Genomic DNA, 27,299 nt, shown 5'->3' on the forward strand with positions numbered 1-27,299 from the left:
GCTCTGCTGAGACCCTTGGACCGAAGCCTGTCGTGCTATACCAGTTCCTCTTGTATATTGTCAGTTATGAAGCATGTAAATACCTTTAAATACTGTGTTATTGCCACGGGCTGTCGTGATTGATGTTTTTCGAACTGATTGATTGCTCGCTCATAGTTAGCTATTATAGCCGTCAGATTCTGCTAGTTACAATAAATACCTAATTAATTTAGGTGATTACGGGTGAACTTTCTGTTAACCTAGGGAGAAACAGAATTTTTTTCGGCGAAGTATTGCTATTATCTTATTATTTTACAGAATTGTGGTAGAGGTTCTCAAAGACAGGTTCGTGGTCCAATTCAGGCATATATGAAACTAATCTATTATCTACGATTATTTCCTTTGCTATTATCTTATTATTTTACAGAATTGTGGTAAAGGTTCTCAAAGACAGGTTCGTGATCCAATTTAGGAATAAATCGAAAACTAAAAAAGTTTTTGCGACAATTTTTTAAAAGCAACAGTTGCATAAAGAGCTACGTTACGATCATTTATGAATCGTAGTTACATTAAAGCCGCTGAAAATTGGTATCGAGTGATAACTAGAAGCTTTTTTTTTTCAAGGTATTCAAAGCTAGCATCGGGATCCTGCTCGCTTCCCACGCTTGCGCCTAAAGTTCCACTTTCCACGGAAGCTCCTACGTGCCTCCAGTCCGCGGCATCTCCAGTTTGCCACAGAGTTGCGGCCTGGTGCAAAAAGCCAAGAATAGTTTCTCTTTTTGCTTAACTTCGAAGGGAACTGTGTTCGGTGTTCTATAGCTCATACTCATGTTGACTGAATGTGATTTTTGCAAGCTTCTGTTTTCCGCTGTAGGTTCCACGAATTTAATAACTTATGCGGTTTACCATCGAGTGTTGAAGTTTTGTTAGATCTCACCTTTGTTAAAATATTTATCCGTTAAGAATCTCGTTAGTCTTTTTTAGCTTGCCTAGGTAACTTTTTTACGATGCTTAGCAGTGTGGTGCAAGTTGGTTGACTGACGTTAGTTAGTTTTCTCGTTTGTCATGGCACATCATCCGAGTTTGCTTCATGCATGTTGGCTGCCTGGCGCTCGGTTTGTCGTTTGTCGCGGCGCATCATCCGAGTTTGTTCGATGCATGTTGGCTGCCTGGCGTTCGGTTTGTCGTTGACCCAGGCTCACCATCCGAGTTTGTTCCATGCATGTTGTCTGCCTGGCGTTCGGTTTGTCGGTTGCCGTGGCGCATCATTCGAGTTTGTGTGGTGCAGGTTGGCTGCCTGGCGCTCGTTTTTGTGTCGCTCACGGGCGTCTGTGGGACCCGCTTCCGGTTACGCTTCCGTCTGACGCTGCGTCGTTTTGCGACGTTTAGCGCTGCGTCGTGTTGAAGCAAGCATGGTGCTACGTCATGCTGCTTTTAATAGCAATGCGTTTGCTGATTTGTATAGCGCTACGCTGGACTGCTTTCCGTAGTGCTACGTTGTGCAGAGCTTGAATGGTGTCATTGCGTGTTATGAACGTGCCTTTGCTCCAATTTCTACCGCTCTTGTTCATTTTCCTTGAATTTCCTGGCCATTGTGATGCGTCGAAGTATCGACTCCCGTTCGCTGCAGGTTGTGCATTCGTGCGTGCCTAACGAGAAAACGATCTAACCTTTGCTTGAGTGTGTTATTGAGGCTTTATCGATCTCCTGAGAACGCCTCTCGCTTGCTTGCACTGCGTTTAAATGTCGCATATATCGACCTGCTGCTACTTTTTTTTTTATTTCTGTAGGCTATGCAGGTGACGGTCTCTGAACAATTCAGATGGAACTTTGTATTTACCGACTTTTTACTCGTTTTTTGAGTATGATTTGTGTTGATTGTAGTCTATTGTTATTGGCAGGAATGCTGGACTTGTATTTTCACTTGTGCCTTGAGTAAAATTTTTTATTCTCTATGATAAATATGAATCGTATAGTTACCCCACCCCAATTACTAATAACGGCCTTTGCTTTTTACTTCACACTTTCTAATGTACCACCTAAAAAATGCGCTGAAATTGATTTGTGCCTACGCCATGATGCAAAGGTTCGATAGTATGGCGTGTGTTGCACAGTGGCTCAATACTTACTTGTGCGGCGCACAGGCGGTGTTAGCTTCTACTTGGTCATTACCACAATGATATCCTTCTTCTGATCATTGGTATTATTTTTATCGATTCGCTTTTTGGTCGATGTGCATTAATGCTTCTTTCGACGACCTGACAACTACCATTTTTAGAGCTGGTCTTAATTTCCCGTTATCAATAATTCTTCGTTCAAATGGGTGCCTGTGGCCAATTTTTTAGTCCTGAAGATTACTTCGTTCATTGCTGTGTTCTGAACATAGTATTAATTAATTTAAAATTGTTGTTTCTCGAATATTCTCAAGTTTATAATGGATTTTTTTAATCAGAGCTTTATATCGGATTACACTTCATACTCCATAACGATTGAACTTAACTTGAGCTAATACTTAAATGCCACTGAAGTTCAGAGTAATTTTTTTATATTGGTTTTTAAGAAACATTTTGCTATAATATTGATTGGCTCAACTGTTCCCTGCAGGCTGTCTGAAATTGCTCAGTTCATCACTCCCAGCCAATTTAGCTCTAGAGGCGGACTATCCTCAGGTGTTTATTTTCTTCATTGCATCGGCAATTTCCATTGACCAGAGTATATTATGGACGAGCGATTCTCAGATTGATTGCCGTTGCATGGAGGGCTCTTCGTCAAACAGCTTCTCTTTATTGAATGTTGGGGTTATTTGCTTCTGACGCTACAGCCCCGCTCCAACTCCCGAGTTCGGTCGGAAGGATTCTTTACAGTTCAGTAGCGTGACCAACAACTGGCTGGTCGTAAGAATTCTTTGCAGTTCAGTAGCGTGACCAACAACTGGCTGGTCGTAAGAAATCTTTGCAGTTCAGTAGCGTGACCAATAACTGGCTGGTCGTAAGAATTCTTTGCAGTTCAGTAGCGTGACCTACAACTGGCTGGTCGTAAGAATTCTTTGCAGTTCAGTAGCGTGACCAACAACTGGTTGGTCGTAAGAATTTTTTGCGGTTCAGTAGCGTGACCAACAATTGGTTGTCGACCTGCGCCGTGTTTCACGAACAGCCAGAAGTGTAAATTGCTTGCACTAGAATGACGCTTATATCAACATGAATCGCACTGATGTCGATCGACAAAACAGATCTCAATCTGCAGTCCGGAGAACACTTTTCCTATATAGAAACACTTTTCGCAAAAACTTAACGCTCTAAAATGAAAACTTGCATCAGTTTTTTAAAACCACTGTAACTATTAATTGTTACGTATTAGTATTTTCGTACATTCTGTCATCTGTGATCTGTAAACGATAGCAGGTTTCGTAACTCAGCCTCTTCGACGACGTTTTTAATTGCAATATTTAAGCTGGTATCTCGGCTTCCAGTGTGCTGGGCGTCTTTCCTATACGCCTGAACTGCATTCCATTTGAAACTTGGCAGTCGACCTCATTGATGCGACCAGTGTGCAGCCTGAGCTACTGCACCCATCCTAAACATAACATGACCTCTGTCTTATCAGACAAAATATTTCGACCAATTTCCCTTTTTGTATCTCTTGATGAGTTATGACGTTCGTTACCATTGCCTGTAGTTCTGCCTTGCAACGGATGTTTAATCAATCATATTGCATTCAAAGATTATGATTTTAATCGTTGTGCGAGTACGTTCAGTGAACTTTTACGTTAATGTATAATCTGAAAAACTTTTCGTACCAGTTATTTTGCTTTCTGTCATTTGAACTTATCTTAATAGAAATTGTTAAAGAGGTCAGTATTGAGCTCTTGGGCTCATTAAGGAATTCACGTGATAATGTATGTTTGCTTCGTCGTAATAAGTATACTTTACAATATGACTTCTATTTGGAAAATATTTGCAAACTGAATTTGTTGACTTTTATTTGTTATTTGAGTGGCGACAAATTCAGAGTCTTCACTGCCTTGACCTAAACTGCATGTTGCAGTGAATTGTTCTCTCATGTTGTGGCGTCGGTAGTTCCTCGCGACGTCTTTTAACCGTCAGTCGTCGAGTTCCGTCTCCTCATTTGCTCGACCAGCGGCAAGCCTGTGCACTCATGATGTGGTTGTTCTGCTTGACCGTATTGTAAATATATGTGTAAAGAAACCCTGTACTTACACACTCATTTTCTTTCTGAAGCGGTTGAAAGCAGAATGAGTTTGCAAGTGAAGCGGTTGAAAGCAAAATGAGTGTGCAAGTAAAGCGGTTTTGAAGCGGTTGAATTTAGAGTCTGATGCCGCACAATATAGGTGCTGACACTGAGAATAGACGTCGCGTCATATAGCGCCATGCGTTTTGCGCTTATCCTTGTGGCAGAAGTGAAACTGGGATAATCGTCGGCGACGTCACGACCTTCACGGACGAGGTGTTCCGTCGACGAGTTTTTGCGGCGAGAGCGGCTGTTCTGAGCTGCTTTGCCTGTGCATGAGGACGTGTGATGGCATGATCCATGACAGTTAATCCGTGGTGATCCCGCTTGACCTTCCCTTCTTTCGTTGTCATCTCGCGCTCGCTCTTAGATAAACTGTAGAGGCCTTAATGTTTATGAATATTTTGCTTAAAAAAAGCTTCTTTTATGTTGGTGTTGTGCGACAACTATTACAAAATTTACTTATATTGATTTAGGCTGCGTTATTATCTCGTGTATTTTGATCAGCCCTCAAGATGGTGAGTTTTTATTTCAAAGACTATCTGTAATTCTTCGCCCGAGACCAGCTTATTATAAATAATGGAGCTCCACTGTATACGGCTTATATCTCCTTGTTGACTGTATATAGCGATTATATTATTTGGCAGTTTTTTGGCTTATCTGCCCTATGCGTGACCATGCAAGTATTATGTTGCTCTACTGTGTTGACCAGTCTTGGCCTGCGTCTTGATGATATTGCTTTGCTGTGTTGGCCACTTTTGACTTGGTTCTTGATTCGCTGCTGCCTTCGTTCCTCGACGCCAGTCAATCTTGTCTTCGTGCTGTCTTATCAGCAGAGACTGACTTGATCCGTCGCGATACGTGCTTTCGCCGCAGTATGATATCGTTCCTATCTTGGTGGTTCAATTAATTATCTGCTGAATTATTCATCTGAACCTTTAATTATTTCTAAATTAATATTTATATTTTCCTAATTTCGCTTAATAAGCGAAAGTAGATAATTATCTAATAATTGTAATCAATATTGTATTGTCCTTCATTGCACTTGTTGGTGTTGACGAACTGTCGTTCAAGGCGACTTGATGGCACAACAAGGACTTGCGAGCTTCGTTATCTTGCCTTGGAACACATCACATGCCTTGTATCGATTGTCTATGGTGAACGGTGGTGTATGACAGAGGTACATAAACATGATGTTCTAACCATTGTTCTCGGTAAGATCTTTATCGCTGCCAGCAAAATACTGTAAATTGAGCTTGAATTCAACCGCGGCCAATATTTGTTGCTCTCAGCTCTCTGCAGCTGCTAGGAGTTATCAGAGCATTCGGAAGCGCAAGTGGTAGTGACGTGCAACTGCCGGGAGATACTGGGACGTTCGTAAGCACGAGTGGTAGTGACATGCAACTGCCGGGAGATACTGGGACGTTCGTAAGCACGAGTGGTGGTGACGTGCAACTGCCGGGAGATGCTAGGACGTTCGTAAGCACGTGTGGTAGTGACATGCAGCTGCCGGGAGATACTGGGACGTTCGTAAGCACGAGTGGTGGTGACGTGCAACTGCCGGGAGATGCTAGGACGTTCGTAAGCACGTGTGGTAGTGACATGCAGCTGCCGGGAGATACTGGGACGTTCGTAAGCACGAGTGGTGGTGACGTGCAACTGCCGGGAGATGCATAGGACGTTCGTAAGCACGAATGTTGATGACGTTACGATCTCGAGTGTGTGACGTAACGAGTGTGACGACATGGGCCTGGTGATGTGACAAGCCTTCTCTCCTCTGCCCTATTGTGGCTTCTTTCATGGCGCTTGCCAATAGCGTTCGTTTGTACCTTTATTGGAGGTGAACTCATGCTGTCTCTTGTCGAGCTCGCATCTAGCATTTACCTCCAATAGAAGTGTCCTTTCTACTTGCGTCCTTCTAAACCCCGACTGCATTCACCTGTACGCTGGCTGCATCTATGTTATCTGATTGTCTGTAATGATGAAATCTCGTATAATGTCGGGGTAGCGTCTTAATAAATTCTTATACTGTTGAGTAGAATCCAAATGTACCAATATAACCAGTTTCTTCATTTTAGATGTACTGGGAGAGAATAAATAATTTACTGTTCATTAAATAAAAGTAATGCTGGTTAAAATTGTACTTGGTAATCGCTACATAATTTGGTTATCAGAATTTTTATTGGCATCTAAAAGAAGATTTGATTGCTAAAGTCTTTATCAACCCCTTGAACTTCGGAAATGTTACATTATTCACGATAGTATAATTATTGCAGCTGTTTATTGGTTTGTAGAAGTTCATTTTCAAGTTCGTCTGGTTTGTATTTGTTGGCTATTGCGGTGTAATGCTTGCAAAATGCACCTCTTGTCTGACACGTGAGATCATCGCTAAAACGAGCATCTTCCTCAGGTCGCTTGTCTCGCCTTCACTGCACGGTTATGAGGAACAATTCGTTGTATTTTGCTGAATATAGTCTAGATTATAACTGATAAGCTGCGCGATACAATTGAAGGCAATTCACTTTTTCGAAATCACAAAATATAAAATGATAGATATAAAATGAAAAATTTGAGAAGTTCTATAGCATTCATTCTTATTTTTTTTTTTTCGCATTTAACCTAAACTGTATTGGAAATGCGTTTTTTGCTAAAGTGCGCTTGCTATCCACAAGACGGTAGGCATCATATTGCATTCTCTGCTCATTTTTATTTAATTCAATTGTGTTTTCTTGCCGGATGATTAATTTTTTGTTGTTCGGTCATAGATTTAAAATACCTTTGAAATTTGCAGATTCAATTAGACTTATCATTTGGCCTTCAGCCTGAAATAATAGTTCATTTATACCGCAGAGCTAGAAAATTGAGAAATATTTTTTATTCACAAATTTTTTCAGTGCTGAACTGTGTTAACATTGAACAGGAATTATCACTGAGAAAAACCACGAACGTTTTCAAAATTCCTTCATTCAGCCCTAGTTGTGATCTACCGCTTATAAATCTACGCAATTAATTTAGTGAGTGTGGTAAAGTGTTCAGAAGATCACTGTGAGTATAAGTGAATGTAACTCGAGAGAATGTCATCAGTGCAAATGTTGAGTGTACCCGAAGCTGCTGCTGTGCCCCCCACGGAAACTGTCAACACTCCTGTATCTCGCGTAACCCATCGTCCCAGCACCCTCCATAACATCTTCTCCGATGGTGAGTAGCGTGATGTCCACTTTATTATACTTTTTCAAACATTCCTCTTGATTAATGATAACGGAGCAATGTAAAACACTCCTGTATCTCGCGTAACCCATCGTCCCAGCACCCTCCATAACATCTTCTCCGATGGTGAGTAGCGTGATGTCCACTTTATTATACTTTTCAAACATTCCTCTTGATTAATGATAACGGAGTAATGTAAAACACTCCTGTATCTCGCGTAACCCATCGTCCCAGCACCCTCCATAACATCTTCTCCGATGGTGAGTAGCGTGATGTCTACTTTATTATACTTTTCAAACATTCCTCTTAATTGTTGATAACGGAGTAATGTTGATGAGGATCGGCTTCGGTTGTCTAATATGCACCGCGGAACAAATGTTTCTTGTCACTTATGAAAATTTATAGTGCAGTCCCTCCGATAAATGCTGTCAAGCTATTGGCATAAATTACATTACATATGCTAGATGTTACTCTTGAAATTTCATATGGCAGCAAATTTGTACGTTGTATGAGCTGTCACCGATTCGAACGTTATGTGCCGATTATTGATGTTCGCAAAGTTATGATCAGGAATGACAATATAATGCTCGCGTCATTATTGTTTGCAAGGTTATTTATCAGGGCTGATAATCTACACTGTTGGCGTCATTGGTTTGTGCAGGGTTATGATCAGGGCTGATAATCTACTATTCGCGTCATTTATTACTAATGGTGCTTACCAAACAGAGAAATTACCACCGTGTTTGTGTGATCGGTAGAACGTTTTCCGAGTAGAGAGTAATTGTGATGATTGTGATTTTTCTCCAGATGTCCGTTTCAAGTGAAGCGATCAACAAAATTAAAAAAAATAACTCCATGTGTTGCGTGACCTTTGTTTCTAAATATGGTTGAAAGTGTTTGGCATTTCACATGTAGAAATTTTTACTGCCATTAAGCAGTAAAACGGTGCATTGACATAATATCGTTGCATATTTGGGAAAAGATGTTTGTTGCGGCGCCCAAGGAAGGGCGTTACACGTGTTCCAGGTGGCCGCCACTAGTCGACGGTGCACCGTCGACCGAGCTCTTGAAGCGGCGGACGCGATGACATTCCTGCTGCGGTGACGCGACTGCTGCCGCTCTCCTACTCGCAACCACTTGTGCATATTTTCGTTTGAGCAATTATTTGCCTACTGTAAAACCCACGACTATTGAATATAATTGCCTGCTTCTTTTCGTTGAGAATTGGTTTTATCATGTACCATTTTTCATCTCTATATTAAAATCATTAGACAAATAAAATTAGGAAATGAATGTAAATGTATTAGTAAATGAATAAAATGAAATGAAGTTGCATGTAGAGGAGCCGTAACTGTATTTCGCCTACATCTACCCACCGCCGACTGCCCTAAACAACTGTGTTGTGCACTCCGTCAAAATTGTTCTGATGCCATCTTTTTCTCGCGTTGCGGCCTCGAATCGTGGTTTATTGTGGTGGCAGTGAGCGCAAGTATAAAGTGTGGGCAGACGCCTCTAGCACCTTCCAGGGTGTGCGGGCGTTACTCTTTACTTGTTGTTTCTTCCTTATATGGCGATTTGTTTGAACGACTGCCGGCTTTCTTGTCCTACATGTGAATTTAACGTTCTGATCATTAAATCCTATGCAAATAAAGTATCTCATCTTGTTTTGCAAAATTTCACTTGATTGTTTCGAAGTATGTTTTATAGACGTCTGGCATAAGTCATGGGGGACCCTTTAAGTAAAGCTTCCTCAGACCAGCCCCTGGCATTCATTGAGACTCGTTATGAGTTGTTGGCTGCCAAAGCGACCTCAATTGGTCCTGCCTTCTTCGCTTGGTCTCCATGACATTTCTCACAGGTTCTTCGCACGCCCTCGTTTATTATTGTTATTCAAATAAGCTAATAATAATTTCAGTCTACTGGAAACTAGTCTGGCTCACCGCTGATCTTCGTCTGCTTTAATACGAATGTTTCGCTTATGATGTTCATTTTTTAAAGAATTTTTTCGTTGTTGTTGGTATCTTGAGTTATTTTAGTTAAAAATCGAATAGTTGGTGTTAGTTATCAGTTAATAACTCTGAAAAAAAAACGGTTTTCTTGCAAGATATTTAACTTGAGCGATAAAGATGGACATCTTTATTTTGTGGTGCTCCGTTAATGAAGTTTTCGACTTGTATTTCCCTGAATGAGTTTCTGTGTAACATCGGTTGCTCTATTCAGTCGCTATCAAATAGAAACTATTTCAGTCTTGCCAATTACCTGACCACTTGATATGGCTCCTGTAACGCTCGTCTTTGTGTGCTAGCTTTCACCGTCACTGCTTGATGGACATGGATGCGTTCAAACACTTTCTTCGCAATTTATTTCAGCGGAATTGGTGTTGACTGACTACGTATTTTACTTGTTGGCGTCCAGCTGCGTGAATAGCGATTAGAATCGACATGCGTGGTGTTCAGCTGTTATGGTTTAGCAACTCAGCTCAATTTAACGTCCACGGTCTCGTGATATCAAACAAAAATTCACAATTTTTCGATAGGGGCTTATCAGTCCGTTAGAACTGGGTGTTGACTTAGTGAATTAGCTCGCACTGATATGCATGCATAGCATAATTTTAATGTATGGGTTTGCTTCTAACGTTATTATTGCCTGCTGGTATCGTGGCAGTTCTTGGCTGTGACCAGAATGCGCAAGCAAGATCTCTGCCTACGTGGTCTGCTCGTCTGGGGCATCGCGTGACCTGAGGATCGATAGGCGGCGCTGCCGATGGCAGCTCCTCTTGCATGGGCGCAAGGCTCACGCCAGCCGCTCACCTGCCCCGCGCTGCGTCCTATATATCAGATACAGGGGCCATACTTTCAAAAAAAGTTAAGAGATCGTAAGTTCATCAGCCAATCATTGACGGTCTTTCAAGCAAAATCCACCCATCATTGACACGAAAATAGAGCGTAAGTACTTACGTTCCCTAAGCGAGTTTTGAAGGTGGCTGGCAATTTGTATGATGCGTCGCCTCTTATCGCGTCTTGCATGTGGGTGATCTACATGCAAGCTTGCGCCATTATGCATGCGGTAATAAGCATATAACGAGTATATATCGTATATTCCGTCGCAACCATTTGCTTTGTACTTTCAGTGACTACTGTTAATATTATTTATTCTTAGTCATATACATTATTAATTGATCGCATTCGATTGGCACGTTCTGTTCGATGTGCCGCCGTCCTAATTTGAGGGTGTATTATTTAATTATCATTCTTTTCGGTTTGCTTTTCATTTTCCTTGGTTGTGGTCTGTCTTGTATATTATTATGGTACAAGGTATCTATAGTTTAGTGACAACTTTCTCACATCTACTCCACTCACGCTTTTTGAATTCGGCTAGATCGTTTAGCCCTATTAATTCATTGAGCTTAAGAGTTCACTACGTTCTTCATTATGCGGTCCAATGAGTGTGCATATGTCGCCTGCTATGCAATGACTACCTGGCTTCACTTATAACTAGTCGTTGTGGGCTACTTTATGGCCGTGTCGGTTTGTTGCGCGCTTCGCCCCCGTAGCTTTCGGTGCAAAGTAGCGCCTTTCCCTGAACTGCTTACTTCTTTGATCATTTTATGGATATTGTTAATATGTTTAGATCTGGTGCTTCTTGCTGCTACAACGCCTATTGCAATAATGTTTCTTCGTCTGTTTTTTTTTTTGTTCCAAATTCACTCTCGTCAATTCCAGTATTATAAAAAATTAGGAAATTCTGTATAATTGATGAAATGTGCTTCAACGAGAAAAAATTATCGCTATTGAAAATATTGTTTTCTTGTATGCTTGACAGTGAGGCCTTCTTTTAAACGTAACTTTGTCGTCTGGTTTCGATAAATTTCAATAACAACAATTAGATTTGCCGGAATTTATTTCACTGTTAGGCAATTTATTATATAAAGGCCATATTCAACATTGAGTGTATTAATGCCGTTATTACTGCCGCTCCGCTGTTGCTGGTGTGCTATTATGTTGGTAATTGTATTCAGCCCAGCTTCCTCTCCTCCCCTTGCTTGGCTATCATCCTTCCGGTCCCCAGGACCTCGAGTTTTGCCTTCAGCTGCGGTTCCCTAAACACTCCTCGTTTGGTCTGTGCGTGTTGACGGTCTTGATGCAATGCTCCATAAGTGCTTCAAAAAACTGTTGGAAATATGATATCTCAAGCTGCTTGGTCGCATCTGAACCCACGAATAACATTATCTTGATTTTATTTCGGTATCCAATGGTTACACTAAATAGTTTTGTAAGTTTTGTTTCAGATTATTTTGTATTAAACTTATTAAATACGCAACCTTACTATTCACTGTCTTGCATTTCACTAATTTTATAACAAGTTTATATAGTTATGCAACAGCCGATCTTGATGATAATGTTCATTTCAATTGAATGTCGCAATTTTTGCATTAGTACATGGACACGCGGTGATGGCGCACTTTTGTGAGTTGCTCTCGTGAGATAAAAAATACGAAATTTCCTCCCAGATGATGCAAATAAATTATAATTAAGCATTCAGGTTATACCATTGCTTCACTTTTTAATTTCGATTTTTGTCTGAATGTTACAAGAATTTTACGGTTTTAGCAACCAACGATAATTAATTCAATAAAGAAACACAAATGATTTTGTCCTGAACTCATTAAGATCGAGAGTAAATCTATATTCGTTCTCCAAAATTCTGCCATCAGAAAACACGTGATATAGTCTCAAAGAGCTCAGTAGTTCAGGTGATGGAGACTGGGCAGCGATAGTCGAGTGTTAGGTTCGTGAACTTTCGCCGACAATTTTTTTTTTTTTGTTTTTTTTTTTTTTATTCTATTGCGGGTAGGACTAGGTTGTTTCTGGCTGCAGTCAAATGAAAATACTGTTTTCCCGGACAACTTCCGTTCAATAAGTATACCCGGTCAATGAAACTCAGATCGTACACCTTATCTTTACTGTGATTTTTCTGACATAGTACCGGATGATCGTCTATACATGATTATTTTTAATGATGAATAGTTAACTTTGAAAATCAATCGGATTTGAATTTTTACTGGGCATCGTCAAAAACTCCGATACTCTAAGTACAGTGTCGAATCTGATTTATTTTTTTCGCTCATTCCTTTGATTTTTAAATCAAAGAGAAAAAGAAGAAATTGATTAACAATGTTAAACATATAGAAGCCTTTTAATAAAGCATGTTTGCATTCATAATGTTCAGGATAACGATTTATACCCCTGAATTTTTTTTTTCATGTGTTGCTTGTAGAGACCGCTTTCGTAATGGAAAAAGATAGGTTAACACAGTTAAACACATAGGAGCCTTATAATACAGCATATTCGCATTCACAATGTTCAGGATTACGATATATTTCCATCAAGTTTTTTTTCATTTCTGTTTGTATGGACCACTTTTCGCTAGGTAGTTTGATCACTAATTAACTACATCAGAATTGCCCGATAGCCTCGCCATGGACGAGTGTGCGTGGGAGTGTCTCGCTTGTGTCGCGGTCAGGGACAGCGTCGTGTTGTACTTGTTTCCCATCAACACCTAATAAAGTGTTCAGTAATGCGTGTTGCTCTTCACACTTACCAGTGGGTGCTCTTGATTGCTCATATAGAATTCAATCGATCTTAGTTGAAATAGAGAACCATTTCAAGACACATTTCATTTTCCCTCTGAATGATTTGTATTTTAAAAATATATCAATAATCAATATCATTTCGAGAATGTAAAGTATTACTGCAAAGTCTTTCTTTGGTACGTTTCTTTAATGAAGTTTCAAATAGCGAACACTCGATTGAGGCGAATGCTTTTTGCGTGGAGAGAATTGTTGCCTCATGCGTTCGTGGCGCTGCATCCAGCCTCCGCATTGCCGGCTGACGCATTTTTTTGCTAGCACACTCTGAACGGCTATTGAGAGAAGCGTTTGAACGTTTGTAAGCTGCAAACCTTCAAATATGAACTTGATTTTGTTGAATTATTCACTGTATCTTATATTTTTTATATTTTTTGTAATGACTGTAATTTTCAGTTTTTAAGTGCTTGCGGTTAATGAACGTAGCCACCTTCCGAGTGAAAAAATATCAAATCGTGATGCTTTTAAAACAATTGAACTGACGTAAGTTAAATCTACGAGCTCTTAACTCAGATCGAGTGTGGAGTGGATTATTCCTACGTAACTGCTAAAGGACTACAAAATATTACTGCGGACCACAATTACTTAATCTCGATCTTAATTGGTCTAGAATTTCGTAGGCTAGCTATAAGGGCATTCCTTTTGTGATGAATAGCCACCCTTTGATGATGCGGTGTGCACAAGTTACGTTGACTTGAGGTCTTGCCTCGAGTGCGCTCGTGTTCAGTTCGGGTCGATGGTAGCGGCCATGCAAGCGTCGGGTCTCTTTAAGCATCAGCTGTTGCTAGTGCTTGCCTGCTCTCTTGCATGCCTCAGGTGCCGCCCCTAACAGCTGTTCATGTGCTTACGAACTAAAAATTTCGAAAGACGTAAATCCCCTTAAATTATGTCACATGTTAACGTTGAAGGGTCATAACTCTTTGTCAGGAAAGTGGTGCGCTTGCAAAGGTGTTCTAGGTGTTCCTGTTATCTTTCGAAGCCTGTTAATAGTTACAAGTGAAAAGTTGTACGCCTGGAGCGAATACATGTTCGTCTACATACGCTTACACGTATGCAGACAAACCCTGCATACTCACCATTTGCAGGGAATCAATTTTAACGATCGATTAATGCTTAAGAAAAATTCTTCTAAATATGTACACAGTGTGATGTGTGTTTGTGGACTTGAGTTAGGCTTGTGTATCCCTAGTATCCTTAGTAGTACGTGTACTGTCCTGAAGGCTCTGATTAATCGTTGTTCATTTCGCTTGTCTCAATGTACGAAGATAATTTATAAGCTTCTTCGCTGAGCCTCTTATATAACCTGAACATATTAGATTGCGTTCCGATCATTTTCGACCCACATTCACAATAAGCATATAACGGTTCGTCTGCATTCCAGTATTGAGATTTGGTACGTTCTTTAATATCACTGGAGTGTTTAGCATATAACGGTTCGTCTGCATTCCGGTATTGAGATTTGGTACGTGCGTTAATTTCACTGGAGTGTTAGGCATATAACGGTTCGTCTGCATTCCGGTATTGAGATTTGGTACGTTGGTTAAATTCGCTGGAGTGTTGACTGGAGCGTCGGAGGCGGCAGCCGGCATATCCCGTTAGCGGTGCAAGGAAGGGGGGCGCCGCCAGGTGTGCGGCAGCTCGCCTCGCGTGGTGCAGCATCATGAAACACACGAATAAGATATTCTTAATTTTATATCGGTATCCAATGTGTACACTCGGATAATTTTGTAAGTTTTGTTTCAGATTATTTTGTATTAAACTGCTGTCTTGTGTTGCTTCTCACTGCCCCCCGTCATAGAGTGCGTTGGTTTCCTTATCAGTGCACGACTGACTCGCATCGATTATTTTTTGCTTATGATTAATCATTGTAAGCAGATTCACTTGACCTTATCTGTTACACTGCAATAAAATGACTGATTCAATAGTCGCTTTTTCAATCTTTGAGCTGGGCACTCAAAATGTACTTGTTGCTCATTCATGCGCAATAAATGCTCATCGACTTTATCATAATTTATCTAGGTTATTTCTCAACGCGCGTGTTGTCACGACGCAGATTTACTTTAAATGTTTATCTCGATCTGTGTTAGCCTTTTGCTATTGTAATATCTTTTCAATTGAAAATAATTGAAAAGATGATGCAATTTATTTGATTTTTATTTTATTTTGATAATGCAATTTAGCCGGTAGGCAAGACTCATGACGCCAGGGTTTTGGCCTGATGTGTATCTAATATTGTACACCATAATAATTATAAAATGTATCGTTGTCTTGTGTTTTTTAGTATTAATGCGTAGGAAAGATCCGGTTATGGAGCAATACAGTCGGTGTGTTCACCCAACATGGAATATAGATAGGCTCTCCAGAAAGTGGGACACTTTTTAATTTGTCGAGAAATGCTCTATCGTCAAAGTTTTAATTGTATTTCACTATTGAAACGTGTATCGTTTGCTGACTTTAGTTTGCATTCTGGCTTGGCTCTTATTTTTTCGGAATCTACTTAGTGTCAACATTGCCATGCAATGCAGAAATTTAAGTGAAGAAATACGATTTCATCTACAGTTGATTTAATTTTATAAAAAATTGAGAATATATCAACGGTTTATATATATTTTCTCTTGTTTCATCAATAAATGATGATTCACACATTGTGGCTTCTCATGAGACCGCAGCTCTGGGGAAGAAGCCCCGAAGGTGCCTCTGTGTGTCGCCCGCCGCAGGCTTGAGGTCATACTTACTCTTCACACTCGCTCCACTCTAACTGCAGCGCTCTTGCGTCTTTGTGTTTACAGCTCTCACTGTTCTATTGGTGACTCTGCTTTATTATTCAGTGCATGCTTTGTTATTGCAGTCAATGGTCGCGCGTCGGCTCGGAAACTTTTAATTAATTAAGATCCATTATTACCATTTTAATGTGCTTCTATAATTTCTTCCATTGTTGTCGGGAAACAGCAGTTCTAAATCGGGAAAACTTGTCTAAATTCATAGAGTTTAAATAATTAAGCAAATGATTTCAGTGTGTTGTGCGTTACTTTCTATTTTAATCTCTGTACATCACTCGAATTTGAATATTTGGCTAGTTTGATCACAATGTTAAGTAGTTCAAGTATTTTCTTTATCAAGTATTTGCTTAACTTTCGTGGATACTTAGAACTTTAGGTCGAAATAAGCGACATGAAACATGAGAAGAGTCTGGTGAAAGCTTCCCAAGTTAATTCGTGGTTGGTTTAGAGAATTAGTTAACAGTAGACAACTAGTAGAACTGGCAGTTGTACTAGAACAACTTGTGGAACTATCAGTTAACAGTCGGACGTTCAGTATTCTCTGTTCTATTCAAAACTTCTATTCCCATTGCTTCACGTGTCTGGCGACCCATGATTTTCAGTAATGGCTTCTTAATTCACGCCTTTGATGAGCGCCCACTGCTTGGGAATTGCGTGTTGTTTTGGTAACAAATCTCAAATGGTAAAGATGCGTTCATAAATTCGATCAAAAATAACATAAGTGAAAATGTCGAGATTTTTTTCCTACTCTCAAACTTGGATACGTTATTTCCTGTGCAATATAGTTTTTTTTCAGTCTATTTAGCAACATACTATCTGCTAACGTCCAACTTTTGCGGTCTAAGCCTTATGTAAGAATTGGTCGGGATTATTCCAGTTCAGTTCTGTGTTTCTTAAAGCATTTTGTATGCCGTTATTTGATTACGATTGAACGTACAGACAAATATTCAATAGAACGTAATTTTTGTAAATCAAACTTACTATGAAACCTTGTCTTGATCCTACTCAAACTATATTTTCAATCGTCTTGATGCGTTATGTAATCTAAGATATTCTGAATATTTTTGTTTGAATTTGGTTCGTACGTCTAAAAGGCAAGCTTATTCTGTGCATCCTCTCTAAGTTAAACTCTAAGTTTTATTTATGGTTATCAGCAAAGCCACTGGCCTTCGCGTGGTTGTGGTTATAGGCAGATAAGCGGCGTGAAGCAGAGATATGATAAAACTTGTTTATCATTTCTCGGGTAACGCCCACTCTTTGTGGCAGCACATGCTGCTCGTTTATGAAATGAAAGTATTACTGTATTTAAAACTACGTTTATGTCTCCCTGCAGTATTGTATTAACTGCTGTCTCAATCTCCTGTAATTTTTTTTATCTTCCATTTATGATTAGTGAATTCTCAGGCCGAACACAACTGCTCACTTGTACATATATACTGTGAATGAATTGAGTGACGAAATTCTATCAATGATCCGTATCCGCTGTGGCTCACATGAATCTAAATTCTAACTCTCAAGTTTATTTGCTGATACCGATATGCCTCGAATGATATATCCTGCCACTGAGACGTACTTGCTGATGCTGCTAATAACGAGAGATGTGCGTGCCTCATTTCCTCAGCGAGCTTGTGATGGTTTCCGCTAGCTAAATATAGTCTAGTTGCCTTGCGAAGGGGGAGCTAAGGCATTGGTAACACTTCTGCTCAAACCATCTCGGTCGGCTACTCAATTTAGGTTTAGTCTCCAAAATATTGTGCGCGTGTTTCAGAATTATGATGAGAATGGATGCAGCTGCTTACAGTATTCTGGGAAGTTCACTTAGACGTAGGTTTTCATCGGTGCACGATCTCTCTCAACAAGACAGTCACGAAATTCCTATGAATAATAACCCAGCCTCAGAACTAATTATTTCTAAAGATGGCCTCGAGAGTAACGGGAGGAGACCGAAAGCACCGCCCCGCCGTCCTTTCTTGCGCAGCTCGACTGCTCTTACCTTAAGAGCTAACAACGAACGGTCTTTTAAACGGGTACCTATTATGATTCTGGGCAAGTCTGATTCGCTGCCTGATGCCGACGACGTGATCGAAAAACTTCAGCCCTCCTCGCCTTGTGATGAATGCTCAACAAGCCCAAGGACTAAATCCATGTGTGTTGTATTCGATCTCGAAAAGCTAGACAAAGACATTTCAACTGAAAGCGACGCTTGCTCGATGAAGAATATACCAAGCGTAGTACAAGTGGTGGAAACACCTACCAAAACCACTGTGGCTGGTGTACGAAACATCTCGGGGATAGAGCGTTCCCCTTTATCAAGGTCTGCCACTGAAAAAAATGAAGGTGAGAGTTCAATTGAAAATGAAAGTTTTGTTCCTCGGAGAAGGCCTCGCCCACCTCTAAAACGCAGTCAGTCTGAATTTACAATGAATGCTCCAAAATGGCTCATTCACAACCCCGATGATCCGTTAGGCGCGTTTCGAGCAAGATTCGGTCTCGATAAACAATACAGCGTACCTCGTGATGCGGTGCCGACCTCTGCAGTTCAAGAACCTGAGAATCATACTTCTCAAGATTCCTGTTCACCTCGGCAAAAAGAGATCAGTGACCACAACACTTGTATGAGAATCAAGACCTTGAAGCATGGGGCAAGTTTAGATTCAGACTGTGCCTTGTCTAAAACTAAAAAAGTTATGTCACAAAGTTGCGAGCAACTTGATACTGTCGGGAAGCCTGGTCGTGGACGTCGAAAGAAACGACGCGGAAATGTAAATGAGAAATCATTCGATGACATATCTGAACGAAGGCGTTCTAGAAGCCTAGAGAGAAGACGACATAATTTCAAGGCGAGCGTAATACCTCGTAACAAATTATTAACTTTGATCGAGGAAGCTATTTCGAAATCGCTGTGTCATAACTTGCCTAGTCTACCTGACTTGATTTCTGCAGAAGTGAAACGGCAGTTCAGTGAACATCGCTTTATGGGCTCCGAGAAGCCTAAAATTGATCAGGATGCCGTCTACCGGAACGTGTACGAAGCTCTGCTCACTCAATTGAGCAACTCCTTGAACGTGACTGACTTAGGGCCTGGCGCGTCCCACGCGGCTCAGTGTCAGTCGCCTGACTTGGGCACTAAGGCCTCAAATCTTCGGCATCGCACCGAGCCTGGCATTGAAGATCAAAGCTGGCAGAGCGTGAGCTGCACCGATTTATCGAGATCAAGGATTCGGCCTTCCAATAGAAAATTGATGCCTTCCCTGTCATTCGCTGATTTAGGCTTGGTAGACGATTTACCTTCAGCTTTCAACACGAACCTGGCAAGAGTGAAGCCGCCTTCTCGGTCATCGGAATTATTGGACTCGTCCGATATTGAGGTAGAAGGAGACCTGAGCCACTTGCCTCTAGAACATCACGTTCCGTTGAAAACGGCTTTAGCGCCTTTGTGCCGCCAAGTTAGCGAGTCTCTTCAGAATATTTCTAACCAACTTTCATCAGAGCACGAACAAAAGTCGACTAGAGGTGAACCCTTATCTAAACCAAAATCGCTTTTACTCAAACTACGCGTGGACCTGGACAAGCTTGACGGATCAAAAGAGGACGATCCGTTGAACATGGAATGGGATTACTATGACCAGTCTCGGAGGGATAGCTGGTCCCCGGGGGAGCCATAATTCGAACTCGCCAAGCAGACGTTACGCGTTTGCGTTTGTAAATACTGTAGGTAGAGCGTTAATCCTGAAAATCTATGCTAGTTTATTGTTCGTATTAGTTATTGTTCATTCGCCTTGGATGAAGAGGAAGCTGTCATACATCACTTGGTTCGGAAGGTCAGTAATCGAATCAAAACGGGTCAGCAAAGTCCGCGCGATATTATATAGATCGTTAGTCTGTAAATCTCGATATTTGTGTAAGGAAAGCGAGTTATGGTGTAATCATTTATCCTTCTTACAATATTTATTTTTAATGTGCTGGAAATTTTTGATTTCCCTCGTGATCTTTGCATCTCATTTATGCTGATCGTTTAGGCTAGAAACATATCCATTCATAGGATGAGTGATGTCATTATTAACCTTAGTATTCGTGTAGGTATTATATTCTGATTATTTTCTGCCAGTTGAAGCGAAAATATTTTCGACTTCTTCGTTTCATTTAGTTGCGAGATAAGCTCTGAGGGTTGCACATTCTAGCTCAAGAGAACGCAAATTTATTTCGTGCAAGCTTCCTTGACTACAATTGTCTGATGCAGGCAGTTGTGAGCTACAGTTGCCAGCATCCCAATCCTCGGACGCCGGGCATTTTTATATATCAAATGGTACTTTCTCTTTAGTTTTGAATGCGATTTATAGTTGTTGGAATTATTGTTGTTAAAATATTAGGGATTTTACTTCAGGCCTAAGAAATAATTATTATGCAGACATTTTTTTGAAGGTGTCCCCTTTCCGCTTCTTGTTCTAGAAAAAATAAAATGCTAGGAGTTTCAAGCGTAACGGAACATGATTTTTCTGGCAGTTTTCTAACTAATCAGTTGGTATGTGTGGCCGATGCACTAGGTTGGCAAAAATGTACGTCTGTGTTTTGCGAGAACGAATATGCCTTCGTTCTCACCTTTGCTGAAAGATCAAGCAGCCGAAACTCAGGAGATAAGAACCTCGTGCAAAATTGTCCGTGCGCCGCCTATCATTCGTTCAACGTCTTATTCCGTCATTTTGTATGAGTAGTTGTTTAATAATTGAAATGCCTTTAAAATGATTTTTTTTTCGTTTCAGGTGAGTTTTGAGCGAATTTGAAAATCGCAACGGACAAACGTGAGTACCGGAATTTTTGTTTTTCATTATTAAGTGGTCCGTCATCGTGCGATTTAAATCTGAAACGATGATCCAAGTACTTTCTTTAGCCGCCGACCATTAAATGATTTTATACAGCATTCTGAAGTTAGGTTGTCGCGTTCTTTCAAAAGAGACATGATCATCGTAAAATATTTTGGAAATTTACACCCACTCGTGTTCTCAATAAGTTTTCGATGTGCCGATTTTTTATGGACTCGTGTGTCGTTGATTGAAAGCAAGCAGCTAATAATGAAGAGTGTCGAGGCGCGCCGTCGCGTGTCAGAGTCAGGGGTGTGGCCGAAGCCCGGCGCGTATATGGGCAAGTGCAGAGTGCCTCCTATCTCGTCAGCGCTACCTGAGTTGGGTAGAGAATATCCCATATCTTCCTCATTTACTGTGATTAGATGATTTTATATGCCATATACTGAGTTTATTTGTTCGTACAAATTTTTAAAGTTCAATTTGAAATAAAGTGGTTGCTTTTCCGCGTACCGTCTTGATCCGCAGCGAGATCTATCGTTAGAAATAAATCACTGTTTTAGGCTTTGAAAATCTAACAAATTTTTTTTGGATACATACATGATGCGATTTTTTCCTGACCTGTGGCAATGGTGAAAAGATGCGCAGAATAACGCAAGTAGACACGTCTTACTTCATGCTTTGTTCATAATTTGTTGCATGCGCTGTGCTCTGCGGCCGTGTGAGGGGAAGTTTTCCTTGACCTGTTTCGTGATCAGCGTCACTCCGTTATAGCTTCTCTAGCTTTTTATAATGTCTAGTTACCTGCAGAGTAAACGCATGCATGGTGCAATTCAATTATGCATGCGGTGTAAACGCATGCATGTTTGAACATCGCATGCATAATTGAACTATTTTCCGCTCTGCATACGCAAAGTGCAGGTGCTTCAAGAGTCAATGAAAGCAACCTGCCGTCACTGAATCTTTTTCGCATGCATCGCCCGCGTAGGATGTGGGCGTTCTGACCATCAAACTTTGCTCGCGCGGCTGCTGCATTAGTTCAGATCGTGCTCTCTCCTGGGCACAAGTTCCAAGACTTACTCTCGCGCGATGTTTCATCCCGATGAAGTGATCTTGAAGGTGTCCACGTTTCAAGTACCTCTGTGTTAATTTTCAAATGATCACTTGCTGATATTTTCAACACTTTAAATTGTTTACTGGAATAAAATTTCATATGGGAGGAGGCCGGCATTGTCGCCCGAGTGATGCATTTCAGCCAAGACTTGCCGTCATCACAGAGACCTGCGAAGAACCAGTGCCATGGGGCGCTTTGCCTTCCCTCGAACCTCGTCGGCGAGACATCGATTCTTGGGCGCGATCTGGCTCTCTCACGACCGCTCGCTTGCAGAGGGCCGTTGCTGTCGCCGAACAGGCCCTCGCATGGGCCAGCAAAACAGCGGCTCTTACTTCTCATTCTCCTGCTAAGTCCCCAAAAGTCTCGGCTGACGGCGTCCGTAGGAAGCCATGCAGTCCTGAAGAGTATTTCTACAACGATACGCATGCATCCGCACGAAATAGAAATACCCTTGTGAAAAACGATCCTGTAGAAACTTTGTCGTCGAATTTCGGGATGAATATCAAAACGCTCTCTATGGATGGAAGTCCACCCGCCACTGTCAGTGGCGGTGGTGGCATGAAAATTGTTGGGAATCTTGGTGCTTGTGTGGAGAAGAATGTTGTCAATCCAAATCTCAGCGCAGAAGAAAAATCGGCGGGTGTAAAAACTAATGGCGAAACGGAAATGCATAAAAATAAAAAAGTACGAGTGAAACGGAAGTTCAATTTAAAACTACGGATGCCGCCTTTGATACAGACTCCCCGAAGTTCTCCGACGAAATCTCCTCCAGGATTCTTATCCATTAGGTCAAGTTCTCCTACTGCGGTGGCTTTTCTGACGAGCACTTCGAGTCCACGAACGACTTGCTTTGAAGTGCCTGGTGTCGACGACGCTCACAGACCTGCGCTGTGGTTCTGCTCATCACCTCAACGAAGCCTCGATCCTGCCTGCGTCACGCGGTCCCACAGGTTGCCGCTAAATTCTTCACAGCCTCAACACACGTCATGTCGGACTCGCATGTCCCCTGGCTGCAGTTCATCTGCATACAAAGAAGCGCACGACGTAGGAACTCGCATTCACTCGTCACCTTCAGTTCTTGACTCTGAAAGTGTTTCTGAGATGCATTCTCTCCGTGCGGGCGTTGAGCTCCTCAAAACATGTGCAGGTATGTGTTTTTTTTCCCGATTTGGCCATTACGAGGAACTTACTACCGAGTGTTTTTATTTGAATATTCGGTATCTGCGTTTTGTTCTGTGTCGATAGTTCGGCCTAGAACTATCGCTTACTGACGGAAAGATCGCAATTGTCGAGCGAATTTTTCTATATGAACGGAGATAGGATACTTGCTAGTAAAGTGTTTTGATCTTTATTTTCGTAACTATCTTCATTCCTATTGTCACCAGACTTTAGATTCCTAATCGTGTTACTGCCGGCTCTAGTCACGCACGCATGTTCTTTATAATGCCCTGGCAAGTATCAAATAAGGATTGAGTTCTACCTTGTATTTCTTCCTAGTGAGCGCAACATGGATCAGAGTTTAGAATCGTGCGTGCAACTGGAGATGAGTCTTCCACTAAAGTTCATATTTTCTGTGAGAGAAATTTTCTAATGGTAATTTTTAAGGACATGTCCAAGTGAACGGATACTGCGTCAGAAGGCATCGATTATCTATGCATTCTAATTTCTCTTGTACGTTTTACTGCTGCACTAACTTGTTCGAATTCTGCATCCTTTGGCATTGATTTCATAAAATGTGCAAATGCCAGTCGCTGTAATTTAACGACAGTTTAACTGACATTTTTTGGTACATTATTGGTACATTTACTGCGCTTTTTTGTGCAACCGAGTTTAAATTCCCTCTCACGCACTACCAAGTTTTCCTTCAACATTGACGCATTTAGTTTAGAGCCTGGCGCGGTTCCTAACGTTCATTGTTGTTGATTTAAGAGTCCTTCATAAGCGATTTGAAGCACTCATAGCCATTGCTGCAGGTCATCGACAAAGATTCCTCATTGAGATTAATTCACCAGTCTGACAACTTGCAGCACGTTGTTTTCTTGGGTCAATTTTGTGCCACTAATTTTAACAAAGCAAAGCGACGTAGCCTACCTCATGTTCTGTTTGCATGGAATCTTGAGCTGCGCTCCGAAAAGTTTTTATTACATTTGTGAAACAATTATGCGGAACTTACGAGCTGAGAATAAGTGCAGTGCTGATCATCGACGGCGCGCGCGCTACATGAGAGTCCGTATCATACACATTATGCTCCACTGGCCATCAGGGACAAGTCGCAGAACTCGTACAGGACTTGAGCGTGCGGGGTCGATCGGCTCACGCAGCGCTGGTATCCTTCCTGGCGATTTTACTGTTCAGTGCACAACGACTGCATGATGCCGAATTAAGTACTCTGCGGAAATATTTATCATTCAGACGACTCGCTAAACAGTATTAATTATTGCAAATGATATTAATTATTATTTTTTTATATATTATTATATATATATAATATATATATATATTATATATATATATTATTAACTCGCAAATGATATTAATTATTGTGTTGGTTAGACAGAAAGATATATGACAAAATCAAGAATTAATTTTTAGTTGCACGTATCATGGTCTGATCCCTTTGCCTTCGTATCAAATTCTCACAAATTGAGAGGATATACGGCCAAACGAACTAATTAAACCGATATCGCTTCAGGAGAATATATTTTTGAGATATTTCTTACAATTTTCTGTCACACGCATGCCAATGTTTAGCTCTCCCCTTGCCCTCAGGGCATATTTTTGTGTGTACAATAAAATTCCTTCGCAGCTAATAAGAAAAAATTGTTTATTTCTCCTGTTTTATTCAAGCCCGTTTGAAGGTTCAGTCATTCTTCTGGCACTATAGTATAAGAAACGAACCAGACCTTTAGTATACCTTTTATTCATATCATTTTACTGCAGGAAACTTGCCAAAAATGCGGGATAACTTTACCCAATAGAGGGATTAGGTCGGAGGTCAGTTGAGAGGCGTGAGGGAAACCTGCTGCTTGACTGCTTCGCCGTGGAGGATGACGCTCCCTCGGACGCACTCTCTCAGGACCTGCCCTCAGTCTGCACCCCGCCGTCGTGCCGTGAGGCTGTGTCGTGTGTCGCTATCGTGGATCGTGAACCCTGCCATCGCCGCACACCTTTTGCTGCTACTCTCACATCGACTGAAAGAGCTTTTGGCTTTGTTTATGGCCGTCATCTTATTTTCCGCTTGTTTTAACGCATTTTTTGAAATGCTTGCGAGACGGACAGAGAGTTCAATTGTTGTTCACTGTTTGTCACGCTATGGAACGTATTTCGGACCTCCGTAGCGCAAGCCTTTCTCCCCTTTGTTCCGACAGTCACGAAGCAATGTTTTGGCTAATTTTTGACAATAATTTTAATTGATCGATGACCTGAAATTTCGTAAGATACTTGTTTGTCATTCTTTTAACTATTCCCTAATATCTTGATCCTGAAAAGCCCAAATTGTTTTGTGATTGCTTTACATGCTTCGTGTTCAGTGAAATCGGCGTGCAACTCATCGGCATTCGATTGCAACCTTCAAAGTATCCGGTATGGAAATGGTCGGCGGCGCCCATTATCAGCCGTTAATCCGGCGGGCTGCACTTGGCTTACTGCCTCTAAGCCAGGCTATATAAATGCATGAATTTCTTCCATCGCTCAGGGTGAACATCGCTATATTTTATTCCACGACTCAGGACGGCATACGTTTATTTGGCCCTCGATTTGCCTGATCCTGGGATGCCCTTCTAAAGTGGCTGGACTACCCGGTGATGTTTTGAGCGCAGTACGGTAACCACAGCATGCCCTTTACAGCCGACAAAATTTCCAATTATCATCTATGAGAGTTGATTCACGAATTACACTAAGTAGCTTTGCGGATAAATTTTTCAAGTGCTCTTATTTCACGCTGAGCCCTAGTTAGGTTAGGTATTCGACTGCATTTTCTTGCGAAATTTTCATGTGTGACAGCTTCCACTTTGTGCCTTTAGAGCTAGTTTTCTCGACACGTTTTATGTGTAAGCTCTTCTAGTGCCTTGGCGTTGTACCTGAAACTTCTTGTCTTCTCTATTAGCGTCTGTCGTTCCCCAATTACGAAACGAATTCCAGTCGGAATCGATGCATACCATCGAAGGATCAATAACGACTTCGTTGGGCAAGTTACCATGTTGGGTAATACACTTATTATCATGTAAGGTAGCACACTCGTTAATATGTATGCTAACACACAAGTTACTATATACGGTAACACACAAAATTTCCCATGTATGGTAACACGCAAGTTACCATGCACGGTAACACAAACAAGTTACCATGCACGGTAACACACATAAGTTACCATGGCACGGTAACACAGGGTAATACACAACGTCTGTCCCAAAAAACTCCAAACGTAGCTCTGTTTATGTTTGCGCCTTTGCCACTCACTAATTAGGCGCCTATCGTAGTTTTAAAAACATCACTTTATGCTACGCTCGTAAATTAAAATAAGAGCAAGTGTTCCAACAAAAACATGTCAAGTGGTTTAAATACAGGGGGCATAGGCGTTGTGTTGTTTGACCGTAATATTGAGGAATCTAATGATAGGTACCACTGATACTATACTAATTAAACCTGCGAAACGATAGCCCACAAGATTTGTTGATGTGTATACAAGTTTAGGCCTTAATTTTTTCGTTGTTCAGCTTACATTAACATTTGTAATTAATCTATACCAGATTTTGTATGGGATATAAATTTGCTGATTTCCACGGGTCTGAATTTTTTAAACCCAAGAGCACGGCCTCGAACAGATGAGGTTTCGAGGTGGTGGGAGTCCCAACTGCTCTCTGAGCTGATCGGAAGTTCCGCCTGATTTGAAACTCCGAAGCCAATCTGCTGCTGGACCAGGGAAGCTGCGACATTACGCCAGATAGGGTACGGGATGCGTACACTATCTGTCATGACAGCGTCGCAATAATACGTCAGTGTCGCGGTCGTGAATCTGTTGTGTCTGTGCCATAACGAGGATGCCTCGGCACTTCCCTAGTCTGGCTTATAGAATGTTTTGTAGCTTAGGGCTGCTCCTTTTGCAAGTCTAACTTGTTCTAGCGTCAGGAATTATCGTTAATGGCTGTTAGCGACATCTCAGTTTTTTTAACATTTGCCGTAATTTTAACTTCTAACTGTCACTTGTGTAAAAATTAACATTTTTCAAGTGTTGAGGTTGTGTTATGTTCATGTCATGACTCATAGTCACGGGACGACGCATCTCATTAATGTCATTAATGATATATTGCGCGTTTTTTTAACCATCAACAGGGGCTCAAATGTTTCATGTCATATCGGATTCATTTATCCAGTTAATCGTTCGTACGATGTTCGAAAGGGATAACTATTGTACCTTATGGTATCTCCCTTGGTTTCGCGATATTGGCGTTGCATGACTATTTTGTTTGTCAGAACGGAGAAAATATATCGTTTAACTCTTGAAACCGGGAAGAAATTTCTATCGC

General features: G+C 41.2%; 1 protein-coding gene across 10 annotated transcripts in view; it reads left to right on the forward strand.

Annotated features, from left to right (window-relative positions):
* Nucleotides 1-27,299, forward strand: part of LOC108680118 (MAP7 domain-containing protein 1) — a 100,557-nt gene that overhangs the window by 20,982 nt on the left and 52,276 nt on the right. The window contains exon 1 of one of the 10 annotated variants that reach the window (XM_047882213.1): nucleotides 22,849-22,921. The exons of the other annotated variants lie outside the window; for them this stretch is intronic. Coding sequence (XP_047738169.1) covers nucleotides 22,876-22,921 — 46 coding nt within the window. The 5' untranslated portion in view covers nucleotides 22,849-22,875. Of the gene's footprint in view, nucleotides 1-22,848; nucleotides 22,922-27,299 lie in introns of those variants that run through there. 10 annotated transcript variants of the gene reach the window in all.

The sequence above is a fragment of the Hyalella azteca genome, unplaced genomic scaffold, assembly GCF_000764305.2.
Source record: "Hyalella azteca isolate HAZT.00-mixed unplaced genomic scaffold, Hazt_2.0.2 contig9912, whole genome shotgun sequence".
Classification (NCBI taxonomy): Eukaryota; Metazoa; Arthropoda; class Malacostraca; order Amphipoda; family Hyalellidae; genus Hyalella; species Hyalella azteca.